Source organism: Hemitrygon akajei, chromosome 29 (assembly GCF_048418815.1).
Source record: "Hemitrygon akajei chromosome 29, sHemAka1.3, whole genome shotgun sequence".
Taxonomy (NCBI): domain Eukaryota; kingdom Metazoa; phylum Chordata; class Chondrichthyes; order Myliobatiformes; family Dasyatidae; genus Hemitrygon; species Hemitrygon akajei.
In genome coordinates, this window is record NC_133152.1 from 22,395,254 (window position 1) to 22,412,589 (window position 17,336).

General features: G+C 39.6%; 1 protein-coding gene across 2 annotated transcripts in view; it reads right to left on the reverse strand.

Moving 5' to 3' along the window:
- The window catches only part of plekhm2 (pleckstrin homology domain containing, family M (with RUN domain) member 2), a 53,305-nt gene that overhangs the window by 23,460 nt on the left and 12,509 nt on the right, over window positions 1-17,336 (reverse strand). Inside the window, exons 5-9 of one of the 2 annotated variants that reach the window (XM_073031835.1) lie at window positions 15,558-15,645; window positions 14,190-14,376; window positions 8,909-8,968; window positions 3,876-4,119; window positions 1,624-2,466 (exon numbers count right to left, since the gene is read on the reverse strand). In XM_073031835.1, the coding sequence (XP_072887936.1) occupies window positions 1,624-2,466; window positions 3,876-4,119; window positions 8,909-8,968; window positions 14,190-14,376; window positions 15,558-15,645 (1,422 nt within the window). The remainder of the gene's footprint in view (window positions 1-1,623; window positions 2,467-3,875; window positions 4,120-8,908; window positions 8,969-14,189; window positions 14,377-15,557; window positions 15,646-17,336) is intronic. The other variant, XM_073031836.1, reaches the window with a different exon arrangement.

The following is a 17,336-nucleotide window of genomic DNA, read 5'->3' on the forward strand; positions in this document are numbered from 1 at the left end:
TAAAAACTGGGAGACAAAATCCTTCTAAGTCAATGAATGTTGCAGAATTTCAGGGAAAACTTAATGTCAAGCTAGTCTGGAAACGAGCAAGAAAGGCACATATACTGAGTCGATAATAAGGCTTGAATAAAAATTCAAATATAAATGCAATCCTAATGGCAAACACTGAATTATCAGGAATTAGTCTTGTGAAGCTCCTGTTTGAGGTATATGATATGCATTTGTTTAGAAAAAAATCAAACAAACGCAAGCTTGAATGTTCGTCCTGGTCCACTGCAAATCTATACATCAGAATTAGGTTTAATATCAGGGGCATATGTTGTGAAATTTGTTGCCTTTGCAACAGCAGTACAATGCAACACTAATAATAGAGAAAAAAACAAATTACACTATTGAATAAGTAGGGCAAAGTAAAAAAAGTTTGAGGTAGTGTTCATGGGTTCAATGTCCATTTAGGAATCGACGGCAGAGGGGAAGCAGCTGTTCCTGAACCACTGAGTGTGTGCCTTCAGGCTCCTGTACCTCTTTCCTGATGGTAACAATGGGAACAGAGCATGTCCTGGGGGTTCTTAATGATGGATGCTGCCTTTTTGAGGCATTGCTCCTTGAAGAGCGTTTACAACTCTCTGCAGCTTATTTCGATCCTGTGCAGTGGTCCCCCACCCACCTCCCATACCAGACGGAGATATAGTCAGTTAGAATGCTGTCCATCTGTAGAAATTAATATGCTGATCTTAATGGGGGAAAAAAAGTGATGTCTTCGTGGGCTGATGACATTTGTTGCCTGGTAAGAAAGGGCATGATGTAGCTATGAGTGGACCAAACAGTGATATCTGTGTTAGAGAAAGCTAGAATATTTTTAGAAATCTTTAAATTTAAAGGGTTAGGAGAGGAAGAAAAAGCAAATGGGCAAAAATACTGTTGAGAATGGTTGCAATCCATTGAGGAAGAGAAGCTTGTGCTTTCAGGTGAGATGGGAAGGCAATTGGAAAGGAAAAAAACTTGCTTATTTATTATTGAAGTTGTGTTAAGAAATTCTAACCGACTGGAATCCAGTCATAGGAAAAGATAGAAGATTCACCCATTGGAACATGTTTGAGTACTCGGACAGCACATTACCTAAACATCTCAACTCTATGATAATTTGATTCACTCCCTCAACCAGAGAGGAACTAAAGCTTACTCTATACATGCAAACAGCACATGTAGTACAAATAATATACACACCTGATTAATACAAGGGACAGACTGGCAGGAATCAATTCATGAGGTGACAATAACTAACCATTGATGGATGTCAGGACTTCGACATTTTGTGGCAGATCAGGAGGACTACATTCTGAACACTCAGTACACTGACTTTTAAATGTGTTCACTATTTTAGTATTTGCAATCTAAACCATGATCATTATGAAGATCAAAATCAAGGGCAACAGTTTCTCATAACCTCCATGTGTGAATTTTGAAGCACAAATTCAGGGAATGTGCAACTATTCTAGAGTTATAGAAGTTAATTAATACTGTCTGATTCCATTATTACATTTAATATTTTTTCACTCTTTCATGAAGCTGTTGCATTTGCAATTAACCACAGAAGAATTTAAATACTCCACTGCACTTTACCTGAAGTCAGCTGGATGGGTTAGTTCTGAAGGACTATTTTGAGCTGCCTCATTCTCTGCTTCATCTTCAGAAGCCAAGGTCTGAATTTCCAACTGTTCTAGATCAGTCTCACCCAGCTTGGCATTTATGTTATCAGACTGGTTACTGGGTACCGAAACAGCCTCTGTATTTTCTGCCTCTTGACTCACTGGGGGATCAGCTTCCTCTGTGATCCCTTGTGTCGCTACAGTGCCAGGGATGTCTTCTTTGCACGTTTCTGTGCTAGCAGCTTCATGGCTACCAAAAACATTCTCTTGTTGGCCATCCCCTGCAAGGTCATCGTTGCAGCTACCTGTTGCACTAGCGCCTGGACTCTCGAGGGTAAACCTGTAGAACTCCATGGCAGGTGGCATCCGCTCACTATACTCGCTATGTGGAGACTCACCCGGGGTGTTCCCCGGGACACGAGTCCGAAAGGGCTGCTCGGGGTGACCGTCGTCTGGCATCCAAGCATTGGTGTCAGTTGTTTCATTAAGCTGCTCCATCACTTTGCTCAGAGAATGCCCGACGCTGCTCATGGATGTGTCCTTCATCTGCGGTATCTGTAAACCTGGCTGGGTAGCATCGGCATCAGACTCTCGTCGAGTCACGCAGAGCACCATATCCTCAGTGTTAGTGTCCTCAGTTCCAGGAATTGCAGTTGATTTCTGCAAATCCAATTTTGTGCTTTGTTCATCTTGTGCTTCCAGATCACAGTCTTCCTCAGTCTTGGCATCTTCTTCCTTTGACTGCTGTATTTCTTCCTGTATTTGCTCCTCAGATTTCCCTCTCTTCTTTTTCAGTGTTCTCTTCTTCTTTGCCAATCTGTGGAATTGAAGCTACAAACAATTAATATCAGTTTCTCACTCATTTGGGCAGGTGCTAATCACTAACCCACGTGGGAAACTTTCCAATTGCACCTTTAGTCAGTTCAGACTGGCAGCAACCAACTGCGACACTAGTTAATGCTTTGGCCCCGAAGGAAGAACAAAAAGCAATCAGCATTATCTTTTGTATTCCTAACAAGAGGAAAATATGTGTTTAGATACGACGATCACACTGAATTGTGATATCCTGCAGTTAAATGTTTTGGCAAAACTTTCCATTTATGTGCACAAATCGGAACAAAAAGGGCCACATAGGATGAATATCCACGGGGAGACAGTTGTAATGGTAATACAGTACGTACTCCCACAGCTCAATTTGGAATTCTATCTACAAAGCATGGTCTCATAACTTAAGGGGATGAGAGTATAAATTTGAAACTAAAGACCTTAAAGACCAAATTTAATCTTGTTCTGAAGATACACTGTTACAGGAACCCCAGAAACAATAAGACAAAAGGTACTGCCCAATCAAGATTGTTAGCACGTCCTGAATTCTGAGTTCTATACTGTGTGACTTTGTAACAGTTCCATACAAACTGGTCCAAACAGTCTACAGAAACTCATAAGGTGACCACTTCCAGATGTAGTGTAGGGATCAGAAATAAATTCTTAGTTGTACAGCATCAAGGCTGTTGCACAGTCAACAAAATAATGTGTCTGGAGTTTGATCAGATGTTATATGAGAAGAGTGCCACCCAGTTGTACACAAATAGCAATGAGATTCTCTGGATGTTTATTTTCAAATAAACCGCAACACTGATTAATAAAGCAGTTTTAGTTATTTTGAAATGACTCCCCAGAACACAACATCCACTGGAGAAGGGCTGAGCTTATTTTAAAATTTATTTTATTTATTGAGGTACAGCATGGAGTAGGCCCTTTGTGCCCTTCTGAGCCACGCCGCCCAGCAATCCCCCAATTTTGTTTTAATACTACCCTAATCACAGGACAATTTACAATGACCAATTAACCTACCATCTGGTACGTCTTTGGACTGTGGGAGGAAACTGGAGCACGTACAAACTCCATACAGGCAGCAGTGGGAAGTGTTGTGCTAACCACTACACTACCATGCTATCCCAATGTCTCACCTGAAAGAAAATGTGGTGGACATCAGAACACATTCCTGGAATTAGAATGTCTACATAGATTAAAAACTCAAGAAACAAATCCAGAAGCTTTTCACTCAAACGAGGAAGAACTAATAACAAAGAGGCAAACTAGACAAAGGGAGGGAAAGTAAGTTGCCATCTTTATTAGGAATTTGAATCAAACTGAAAGTTAGTATTTTGTGAAATATCCATCCTCTGTAACCTTCTTTTAAGGTCCTGAACACTAATGGCTGACCTGATTACTTCAAGCTCTGTGGTATTCTTGGTGACATCCTGTATATCTGATGTGTTCTCTTCTCCCTTGGATTCAGTGTTTCGCACCACATTGCCTTCTGGTGCATGTGGAGACTCTGTTTTCTCTCCATTAAAAGGGTTGTAGCGGAGGGTTGGGCTCTTTGTGTTTGGTTTGTTGTTCAATGGCAAACTCTCTGAGGTTCCAGATCGAGGGCAGCTGCTGACTGTGTCTGTCAATTCACCCTCTACAGAGAAAAATAAAAATGAAAATACAGAGGTCAGCGTTTGTTTCTCAGATGATTTCTACTTGACAAAAATATTTTTTCTTTAATCAACAAAATGCCAGAGTAGCAATAAAAATTGGTTATTTGAAGCAGGATTAAAAATAAATTGACAAATTAGCATACAGAATCAAAAGCTCAAAATAAGGAACCTCCTAGCAGTTTAGAATTGTACCCATAATCCTACACTTAACAATCACCAGAACACTTATTTAGCCGCAGCATTTATTGCATGTGATTACAATAGCTACTCGCATTTGTAGAAAATTCATAATAACTATTCTATTTTGCTGACTTTGCTCCAAGACAGAACATCCCTATTTAAACGTGATACTTTGTTGACAGCTTAGTTGCACTGCAGATGGGGAACAGTATCTAATGTCATTATCTATCTTTGATCTCAATTAAAATGTTTTGCAGTTGGGTAAGGATGAAAAACCAAAGGCGTAACCATTTAAAGCTCAGGAGCCTCTACCTAGTCAGACTGTAAGACAAAGGAGCAGAAGCCATTCGGCTCCACCATACTACTGTGGCCGATTTATTTTCCCTCTCAACCCCAATCTTCTGCTTCTCCCTGTAACCCTTGATGCTCTTACTATCCAAGAACCAATCGACCTTCACTTTAAATATACCCAATGACTTGGGTTTCACAACCATCTGTGTCAATTAATTCCTCCGATTCTCTGTCGCCTGGTTAAAAAAAAAATCCTCCTCAACTCTGCTCTAAACGAGCTTTTCTTAACTAGTCTGGTTTGAGAAACATTTAAATTCATTTACTTCAAGTAAAAGCTTACTTCAAGTACTTTCAGTTTTACACCCAAAGCTCTTGTGGTTTAGTGATTCAGTTGGTACAGCTGTTGCCTCACAGACCCTGTGACCAGCACTGTCTAGGTAGAGAGTGAAATACTCACATGGTCCTTGAAATTTCATATTTCTTCTGGGTGTTCCAGTTTCCTCCCACATCTCAAAGATCTGTATGCTGGAAGGCTAACTGACCACTGTAAATTACCCCTGGTATTTAATAAATTTAATCCTAGTTTTGTCAAGGGGTGGGGGAAACAAAGGGGAATGGTGCTTTGTGGTTACCAAATGGTAAAGGATTTTTTTAAGCTTGTTGCAGCAGTAGAAACAGAACCATATATTTCCACTGCTGTAATAAACTACTCAAAAAAAGTCCCACGCCATTTATGACTGCATGATCTGAAATTATGGAGAATCAACAAGTTCATGACTACTGAACCTTCTTGAGCTATAAAGATACTAAGAAAAACTAACAAAACCCACAGGTCAGAGAGAGCACAGAAACATGCATTACTTGAGGAAATTAACTCATTAAAAATTAAATCTGATGCAATCTTTGAACCTATTGTCGCAAGTTGGGAGCTCCACTCAGTAAATTTATTGCTTCCAGGTGGTGGAAGCACAAGGTCACTAAAATATATTCTAATAACCTCAGTGTGAGCTTCCAAATAATATCTTTGAGGTTTTATTGGAACATCCCTTTCTTGATGCCAAGATAAACTATTTATTTTCCACATCTGGAACTGGTCACGCATGTCCTATGAATGAAGTAGAACAAGGAATAATGATGGCAATTTAGCAGTTAGAAATGGTACAATAGGACAGTAATGCTTGGGGTGACAGAAACCCAGTTTATGCAGATAGCTATATACACCTTTTCCAGGTAGCTCATTCTGAGCAGGAGTCATCAACCAATGTATTGCAATAAATCATGGGTTGACAGTGGTCACCAAGGATATTGAGAAGATGCAGGAAAACCTTAAAGCTTTTGAACATCATAGCATGTGAGATAAACTGGTGAACTTTCAATCACCTAACCCAACCCTAGCAAAAATAAACATTGAATGATTGTAAGTGCAATGCCAATATTTGGAAGGGAAATGTTTGGCCTGGACAAAATTGTTTGCTCTTTCAATCTAATGCAAAATAATCTATAAAAATACTAAAGCAGATTGCTATAAAGGCATTCTAGGTTTTAAAATTCAGTTATGGGATAGGGACATTCAACAAGGACACCTTTAATTGCCTATTCCTAAAAACTAGAGGAGGTGGTGGCAAGTTTCCTTCTAGAACTACTTCAATCCTCTTACTCTCACAGGTGATGGGAGAAGATACAAGGCTCTACAGACGGTTAAAAAGTTATCCCCACGTGTTTGCTGCCCTTGTTCATCCTGATGGTTTAAGAAGTGCTGTTTATATAGTCTAAAATGAGTAACTGTAAAGAATTCACCCAGGCTCAGATTTACAAGGATGTTACCTGGATTGGGGAGCATGCCTTATGAGAACAGGTTAAGTGAGCTCAGCCTTTTCTTCTTGGAGCGGCAGAGGATGAGGGGTGACCTGATAGAGGTATGTAAGATGATGAGAGGCATTGATTGTGTAGATAGTCAGAGGCCTTTTCCCAGGGCTGAAATGGCTAACACGAGAGGGTACAGTTTTAAGGTGCTTGGAAGTAGGTACAGAAGAAATGTCGGGGGTAAGTTTTTTTTTTAAAAAACGCAGACTGGTGAGTGCGTGGAATAGGCTACCAGTGATGGTGGTGGAGGTGGATACGACAGGGTCTTTTAAGAGACTCCTGGATAAGTACATTGAGCTTAGAAAAATAGAGGGCTAGGGGTGACCCTAGATAATTTCTAAAGTAACTACATGTTCAGCACAGCATTGTGGGCTGAAGGCCTGTATTGTGCTGTAGGTTTTCTATGTTTCTATTACTGGTGTAATGATGAACTCAGGGACATTGCAGAGGGAAGTAAACTTTTAGAGTGATGGATGGGATGTGAATCAAGCCGACTACTTTGTTCTGGATGATGCCCAGCTCCTCATGTCACTGGAATTGCACTTGAGGGAAACCTCATCCCATTTATGACAATTTTTATCTGAAGGGTTCGACGGGTTATATTCTGCATGGAGGTCGGTCACCAGTGGTGTGCCTCAGGGATCTCTTCTGGGACCCTTACTCTTATTGATTTTTATAAATGACCTGGATGAGGAAGTGGAGGGATGGGTTAGTAAGTTTGCTGATGACACAAAGGTTGGAGGTGTTGTGGATAGTGTGGAGGGCTGTCAGAGGTTACAGCGGGACATTGATAGGATGCAAAACTGGTCTGAGAAGTGGCAGATGGAGTTCAACCCAGATAAATGTGAAGTGGTTCATTTTGGTAGGTCAAATATGATGGCAGAATATAGTATTAATGGTAAGACTCTTGGCAGTGTGGAGGATCAGAGGGATCTTGGGGTCTGAGTCCATAGGATGCTCAAAGCAGCTGCGCAGTTGACTCTGTGGCTAAGAAGGTGTATGGTGCATTGGCCTTCAACAATCGTGAAATTGAATTTAGAAGCTGAGAGGTAATGTTGCAGCTATATAGGACCCCAGTCAGACCCCACTTGGAGTACTGTGCTCAGTTCCGGTCGCCTCACTACTGGAAGGATGTGGAAGCCATAGAAAGGGTGCAGAGGAGATTTACAAGGATGTTGCCTGGAATGAGGAGCATGCCTTATGAAAACAGGTTGAGTGAACTCGTCTTTTCTCCTTGGAGCGAAGGAGGATGAGAGGTGACCGGATAGAGGTGTATAAGATGATGAGAGGCATTGATCGTGTGGATAGTCAGAGGCTTTTTCCCAGGGCTGAAATGGTTGCCACAAGAGGACACAGGTTTAAGGTGCTGGGGAGAAGGTACAGAGGAGATGTCAGGGTTAAGTTTTTTTTTTATTACGCAGAGAGTGGTGAGTGTGTGGAATGGCTGCCGGCAATGGTGGTGGAGGTGGATACGATAGGGTCTTTTAAGAAGATTTTAGATAGGCATATGGAGCTTAGTAAAATAGACGGCTATAGGTAAGCCTTGTAATTTCTGAGGTAGGGACATGTTTGGCACAGCTTTGTGGACCAAAGGGCCTGTATTGTGCTGTAGGATCAAATGACTCTAGACTAACCAACCCTCTCAGAGGAGTGGTTTTGATAAGTTCAAAAGAACTAAACGTAACAGACAGCATTCCATCATTCTCTTGACCTTGACTTGTAGATGGCTTTGAGTCATCATGAACTACTCGCTATAGTTGCTGTTCATCTAATGCATGGTTGGATTTCTAAAGTTTTAGATCTATAGCAGGTACAAAACCAAGTCCTGGGTCAATCCAAATTAAAAATAATATCCCTAAACATTGTCCTAAGCTATTCAAAGGCTAAGTCATCATCAGTGGTAACCAAATCACACTGTTCAATATGCAAATATTATTTATTGGGTATCATTGATTTACAAATGAGACAGATAGGAGTGATACACTTCCATAAGCAAGCCCACGCCAATGCACGTGATGGAACTATTTAAGTGAACTTTTCCCAATGAGAATCAGATTCTGGTCACTCCGGACAGTTCTCTTATGCTATGACATGGAATTTAAAGTTAAAAGAAAAACATTTTAAAATGTGAGGAGTATCACATTAATTGCCTCCTCAAAAAAGAAACTGCAAGAAGATTTCTGCAAGCCAACCAAATTATAGCAAGTTTGATTATTGTATGAAACCCACCACCATATTATGCTGCATTTACATTATGGCTTTCAGTTCACGATATTCAAATACAATCTGATTTTCTCTGTCTGACACTCCCAATTGCAAACATACACAATCACTGGAAGCAGCCCTGGCAGGCATGCAGCGAGTCAGACAGACAGGGTTAGGGACAGAGCATGCAGCAGCCAGCAGAATGTGAACACAAATCTGATAAAGTCCCACCTTCCCAGTCAGTGCTGGGTATGGACTGTGCTGCAGAAAATACATCTCCAAAATCATAATCTATAGTTGTAGGAAGAGAAAGAAAACAAAACAAAAATTGGTAATGGTATAAACCAGTGTCAAATAGTACACAAAATACCCAGTTTATATAGGTAGTGAAAGCATTCATGGCAATTTCACAATACCTATAAAGTGCTAGAGCATTCCTTAACATCCTTCCTGGAATGATGTTTCTTTTGCTTCCAAGAACTTTGTGTTTGAAACCAGACCAGTTGGGTTGAACATTCTCTTAGCTGATCCCAACTCAATCCTTATATAAAGCCATTCTTAACTGGCAATGACACTTAGAACAGAAATTGAAAATAAAAAAGCTATTTTGTTTTGGATGGCAGGATTTTACACTGTGTCTAACCTGATGATCGAGAAATGAAATTAGTAAAAGCACAATTTCAGTCAGTGTGGAGCACTAGAGTCAGAAGATACTTAAACCCTTGATCAACACACACAAAATACTGGAAGAACTCAGCAAGCTAAGCAGCACTCATGGAGGGAAATGAAGAGTCAATGAAGAGACCTGCTGAGAGTCTCCAACATTTCGTGTGAGTTAACTTCGATCACTATCTTATCTTGATTAGAACAGAGTTACTTGGAAGAAAACAAACAAGCAAACAAGTAAAATGCTGCTGTTTACTTGATGGTCTAAATGTCTAAAAATATGCTGCTAAATACCAGCACTTGTATATATACTGGTGTGGACAAGTCTGCTGAAATGCCATTCAGCATAACAATGTAGATTGTTACCCTGTTAAAAATCTATTTCCAGAGCAAGGAGAATCTCTTTCAAGCGAGATTGGAGAAGACATCAGGTGCACGTCAACTCTGGTAGAGTTAGTGAGACATTACTTCATACAAAGCAAAACCCGACAGCATAAATGGCAGCGATGCTTCACGACCAGATGAGCTCAACACTTTCCATGCCCACTTTGAAAGGGAGAATATAACTACACCAGGTGACCCTGTGACCTCTGTCTCGGAGGCCAATGTTAGGCTGCTTCTAAGAAGGGTGAGCCCTCGCAAGGCGGCAGGCCCCATTAGAGTACCTGGTAAGGCTCTGAAAACTTGTGCCAACCAGCTGGCAGGAGTATTCAAGGACAACTTCAACCTCTCACTGCTACAGTTGGAAGTTCCCACTCATTTCAAAAAGGCAACAATTATACCAGTGCCCAAGAAGAGTAATACGAGCTGCCCTAATGACTATCGTCCAGTTGCACTCACTCGATGATGAAATGCTTTGAGAGGTTGGTCATGGCCAGAATCAACTCCTGCCTCAGCAAGGACCTGGACCCACTGCAATTTGCCTATCGCCACAGTAGGTCCATGACAGACACAATCTCAATGGTTCTTCACAAAGCCTTAGGTCACCTGGATAATACAAGCACCAACATCAGGATGCTTAATACCATCATTCCCACAGTCCTGATCGATAAGCTATAGAACATGGGCCTCTGTATCTCTCTTTGCAATTGGATCCTCGACTTCCGAACTGGAAGACCACTATCTGTGCAAATTGGTGATAATATCTCCTCCTCACTGACAATCAACACTGGCACGCCTCAGAGGTTTGTACTTAGCCCACTGCTCTACTCCCTTTATACCCATGACTGTGTGACTAGGTATAGCTCAAATGCCACCTATAAATTTAATGGTTGTATCATCATTGGTAGAATCTCAGATAGAGACAAGAAGGTGCACAGGAGTGAGATATAACAGCTAGTTGGGTGATGTCGCAGCAACAACCTTGCACTCAATGTCAGTAAGACTAAAGAGCTGATTGTGGACGTCAGAAAGATGAGGGAACATGAACCAATCCTCAGAAGGATTAGTAGTGGAGAGAACAAGCAACTTCAAGTTCTTCCTGCATGCCAAAATCTCTAAGGATCTAACCTGGTCCCAACAAATCGATGCAGCTATAAAGAAGGGAAGATAGCAGCTATATTTCATTAGAGTTTGAAGAGATTTGGTTTATCAACTTAAAGACTCAAACGTCTATAGATGTACCGTGGAGAGCATTCTGATAGGCTGCATCACTATCTGGCATGCAGGAGGGGGCTACTGCACAGGACCAAAAGAAGCTACAGAAAGTTGTAAAATTAGTCAGCTCCATCTTGGGTACTAGCATCCGTAGTATCCAAGACATCTTCAAAGAGCCATAACTCAATAATGGACATCGCCTTTCTAAGGACCCCATCTCCCAGGGAATGCCCCCTTCTCATTATAACTGTCAGGAAGGAGGTACAGAAGCCTGAAGGCACACACTCAGTGATTCAGGAACTGCATCTTTTCACTGTCATACGATTCCTAAATGGACATTAAACCCATGAACACTACCTCACTTTATAAAAAAAATACATTATTTGTTTTTTGCACTTCTAAAATCTATTCAAAATACATATATGTAATTACTGTAATTTCTTTCTTTCTCTATTATTGCGTATTGCATTGTACTGCTCCTAAGTTACCAAATTTCACGACACATGCCGGTGATAATAAACCTGATTCTGATATCACATGTCTACTGCCAGCAAACTATTTTCCAGTCCATCAGTACCAACAATGATAAACCGGATTACAGCAATGTTTAAACACACCATACGCAGCCACAGACTGACATCTCAAATCTTTTGTACCAGTCTTTCACCTTCCTCATTTCCTTGTAGGGTTGACAATTTGCAAATTAAAGAATGTTTAATTGTTGAAAGAACAAAAAAAAGTTATCTGGTATTTGTTATCAACTGATTGATTTGGTATATTGACTGTTCTGTTATTGATTATGAACAGTCATTCCTCTCACATTCCTTTAACCAGATAGGAAACAACAGGGATCAAATACAACACAAAAAACCACCTTCCAACTAATGCAACATTAATAACATGGCGCTATTGAGAGCAGTGAAATCAGCTGCAACACCTGACAAGTGAGATAGTGACTACTAGGAACTCAGTATTGGTTTTGATGTTCCCTTTACACTTTTGCAGAAGTGCTTCAGTTGTTGTTGCTGCCAGAGGACTGTGTAGGTTGTTACAACAGTTACAGGGAGGCAGACAAAAGATTGCCCAGCACCACATTTTTGTTGGTGTGTAGTGCCTAATGTTAACCTTCCTTTAGATTGACAATTATTCTCATTGCAAATTGACTACAATCACAGCTTTCTTAATATTCACACGTAGAATGGACATATAGATAAGGCCAGCATTTAATTCCTTTCTCTGATGCTACCGACAAGATGATGGTTAATTGTACCAATGCTTATGAAGGTACACCTGCAGTGATTACTAATTTTTTAAACCAGCAACAGTAAATCCCCAAGCCAAGATGATGACTTATTCCTCACTGAAAACTTTTTTTGTTTCAGCTGGAATTACAGGACAAATCAAAAGATGAGGCATACACGGTTAACTGCTGAAAGCATCAGAAACATCAAGGAAATGGCCTGCTATTAAAATACTTTTAACTATCCGAACACTTGGCCTTCCTCAAATAATGGTAGGGTTTTATAATTCTACGTTGCCCGTTAACGCTCTATGCAATGAAATTTCTATAGGTTGCAGTTATGTGCCAAAGTATGCCACATATGTATATTGTGAGTTGAGGTAGCTACCTGATTGAAGTGATGGCAGTGCTGCACTTACTTTATAAAGAGGAAAACTTCTTGACACAATGTGAATCTAGTTCCAGTGATTTTCAAGGCTTGGACTGTACAGAATCCACAAAAGAAAAAAATTTTTGCCGCAGCTTACCAGATAGTTATATTCAATCACTGCACTGGCAGGGGTGCCAATAACAAATAACGGCAAATGGGCAATCTGACACTCAACCTGTTACACTATCGACTTGGACAGCAGTTAACTGTGCAGACAATACCTGTATGGTATGCCTGGTTATTATGCACATCCAGTGCTCACGTTAACTATTCTGCAGAGCGCATAGCAATCACATTAAACAATTCCTAAGATGCACTTGCAAAATTCAGTCACTAAATCTCCATTTACCATGAACTCATACCTAAAACAAAATCATTTTTATTTCAAGCAAACAAACCATAATTCTACCCATGTTTTCCAAGTGTTTTGAATACACCATGAAAAACTCGTGAATGTTATCAGACCATGGAGCTAAATTAACATTGTAAGCAACTATAACATAATAACCGCTGCCTGTGGTGAATTCCTTTCATTTGCCTATAGGACCTCCCTGGTTCTGGTTCTGGGGATTGTTTGTAACCCTAAAGGTTAGCAATCCAAAAAATGCAGCAACCTGGGAAGACTTAAGTAAAAACATAGGCCAACCAAGGGCAAGGTATAGTTAAACTAGGGCTTTTAAACTCAACCAATGTGATATTGCTGCAGACTGAGTTCCTGCATTTAAGAAGTTCCAGCAGTCACACAGCTAGCATATCTAGCCCACAAATCTCCCAAACACTCATATGCACACAAGTTGGTGTTTGTACCTTGGGGAGGATTAATATAAAATATTTCAATTGAAAAACCACAACTTTTATGAAAACAGCATATGCGTAACCACACAGGTCCCACAGGAAATGCACAAGTTGGTATGTGCTTTTCTTTGAATTTATAAAATGCCATATATTTGAGAGACTCACATTACTGTACTCACAATATACGAAGAGTGCTGATCAAGACAGTTGAAAGCTTTGATTAAAGTATTGTATATATACATTTTGAATAACTCAGTAATTAGTTTAGCTACTTGTTCAGTTATTTTTGTTGTACATGTGTTTCTCCTTGCTCATCAAGTTGTAAATTAAACCTATGATCTCCAGCGATGACAGTTTTTTTGAAGGTTTTACTAAGTAACAGGTGGAAAAAATACTTCATTTCTTTTATGGAAATGCTCATGTGGAAAAGGATTAGAATCAATAACCTTTCATTTATCTTCACTTCTGAAGTTACTGTCAACGTACTTGCCAGTTTGTTCCATTCAGATGCCTAGACTGAAAGAATCAATTGACTTACTCTGTCACAAAAGGCATGACTATTCTCATCATGCATAACATTAATTTTGAAGTACTGGTCCAGTACTCCCATTCACTTCCCCAGAAGAAAGGCTGGAACTTAGTAGAAATTTACATTGTACCATCTGTTCAATTTAAACCCGCATCAAGATTATCGCGATGCTCAAGCATCTAATTGCATACAAGGACAAGGTTTCTGAAATTAGATTTAAACCTCTATTTGATTATAGCAAAACCCCAATACTTACCCTCACTGGAAGGTGCAATGGCGCTATCATCCCATTCTAGATTAGTTGAGGTGACAGAGTTGTATGAATTGAGTGAGAGGCTGTCAGAACCATGCACAGAATTGGGCAAACGCTCCTCAAAGTCTAGCAAGTGATGTGGCTTGTAATACTCCGGCATATATGGTGCCAAGTCAAGGTAGGGAACATCCTAGAAGCAGAACAAAAGGAAATTGCATGATGTGCGGACATTGGCAGTAGGCTAAAAGAAAAACTTTTTGTAAAGATCAAACTCCTATAGAAACACAACTTTCTTTTTAACAAAACCTGCTTTTCAATCCATTGTTTCTCCAGAATAAACAACACAAGGTACTTAACTATATTTGCTAATGCTTCACATTTAAAAATGAGCAGCAATATAGACATTCAGAATATAATGACATGAAATGGAAGGCATTTCAGTTCATTATATCTGAGCTTTCCACATACTCTTCTAAGAGGACCACAACCATGTCATGGTTTGGAGGCTTGTGTGCCTCAATGATCTGGAGATCTATGATAGTCGGAGTCTGGGCTTTATCCTTTGGCTCTAGGTAGGGCCACCCATGCCAAACAGGTCAAAGAGTAGAGACCACACCAAGAGTGGTCCACTGGTCCTCCAGGTTCAGGGGCTAGCAATCTTAAATGGTCAAAAAGTTGTTACAAAAACCGTAATGAAGAGTTCTTCTACATCTGAGTGCAACAGTATTCCTGAGTCTCCACCTGGGACTTGCATGACTGACCATAGTGAAAGTTACTGACATGACGAAGGAAGCTCTGAACGTTTCCAGAAATGGAGGACTTTCACTGCTGCCCTGAATGCCAGTGGAGTAATGGGCAGTAAGCTTCCACATTCTGCACATAATCACTGACATCACGTGAAACAATGAACCCAATTTTTTTATTACTCTGAACAAATGTCATAATTTCTGCTGGTTATGAATTCCTGCTTCCTAGGCAGCTAAAGTAAAGTGACACTTGTAATAAATAACTAAATGTAAAAAGTGAAGCTAGAGCCATATTTAGCCTCTAGGTTGAAAACAGCTCTAAAAATCTACCTCAGGAGCCACCTGGAGCAAAAATGGTTTTAGTGTAACCAATAACTAGCAGATCTTTTACAAGTGAATGGATCTATCATATATTTCCAGTCATGACATCGGAGGCGATTCAGCCCAATGTGTTGGCTTCTTACAATTACCCCCAACTCTTCTGCTGCTTCCTCAGAGCCTAGAAAAATTACACCAACAAAAGCATATTCTTAAGAATCATGATTTAATTTACTTGTTCTCAGCATAAACGTCCAAGTTAATGATTTATATCATTTTTTCCGTGCTTTAAAAACATTTTTCTTACCAACTCCAACTCAAATCGGATGAATTCCAGACCAGAAACAAGTGTGAGGAAGAGGGTCAGGTGATCATGACTACAGACCAGGGCATTCCTTAGGATTTGTAAGGAATAAAACAAAGATAACAGATCAACACCTTGATGCATTAAGATTATTTACATATCCTTTCAAGTAGAGTGGAGTTTATAAGCAGACTGAAAAAGTTACATTTTGGTCAGTACCCAAAAAGCTTGATTTGCAAAAATATAGTTGGGGAGGCATGTAGTAATGACATAGTTTTATGATTGGCATTGGATATTTACAGACATACTTCAAACTTTTTACTTTTTAATTATGGACCAAGTGTTTGGTAAAGTGAGGAATTGCCAGGATGCTTTATTTTACATCAAGTTAACTACAGAGCAAAGATCGTAACTAGGATCACTCACTCAGTATAATTTTGTATTACTATTCAAATTAAAATGCTACAAATCTTACGTCAATGGAATCTTTGTAATTTTAAGATTATTTCTTCCTGCTATTTGTTATAACAATCCTGCTATTTGTTAACTTTATAATCTGAATAAAAGAGCCTTTTAACTTGATCTTCAAAAGTCTGCCTGACTTTGTAGCCTTCACAGGACCTAACAATTGAAACAGGGTGCCTACCAATTGCTTGAGACTCTGCACTGGGGAACATGCTTGCAAAAATCTTCATATTAGGAAGATTTGTTGAAAAACAAAAACCAAATGAGAAAATAACTGGGACTCCCTTTGCCCATTTGGGACACTACGCCGCTTAACTGAGACAGGAGATCGCTGTTGAACGGTTTCTAACTAGTGTCAGCCACATGCACATCGTGTGGCCATTAGACAATACAATGAGCTTAGATTGAACAGTATTTAAATAGTGTCATATACATGTGCTTGTGCTCAAAAAGCAGTGAATAATTTTTGTCACTGATAGTTGGTGAGAAATAAGCAGTCAGACAATTCAGAACTGATTTGCTCACTATGGTTTCAAGCATTCAGGCTTAGAGAAGCCATTAATATCTGATTTTGCTAATTTTACAAGTTAGAAACTACAAAGAATTTGAAGATATCGACAATCATCTTGAATGTTACAATGAAAATGAAAATTTGGTGAATGGAATTGTCAAAACCATTCTTTGAAGGGAGTCCATTATCTGACTAGGTGTCTGCACTGATTTTGTTCATTTACAGTCAAAAGAACACAGCAATGTACACTAGATTAATTCCTCCAATAACAAGGAACGGATAGTTTTATAGTACTGTAGTAGTTTTAGTAGTGTTCTAATTTGTTCTGTATTTAAGTTAAATATATAATTTGCTCCCAGTTAAATGATGTTGTATTTTTATACCATTTTAACTATCTCCACAAAACTTCAGCCAATTGTGTCATTTGCTTAATTGGGCCAAAAGATACTGGTCCCAATGTGTCCCAATTAACCACTGCATTATGTTTTAAATCCGATGCGTTTTTTTCATGTTTATAATTAAAATTCAACTGATTTATTTTCAGTAATTAATGTCATGGTTTAACGTTTAATATTTTAAAGATTCCTCTGAACACCTGGGTAATTCAGAACCTTCAATAAAACTTGACTGTTGTTACAACTGGTAAAGTTAGGTCTATAGCTTTGAAGCTTTTGAAGCTTTTCTTACACTTCTGGAGTGCAACATATTCTGTTTTGCTGAGGTGACAGGATAGTGATATGCAAATCTTGCCACCACTGACGCCCTTGCCAAACATGCCTTGGAAGCTTTTATCTAGCAGATTTAGT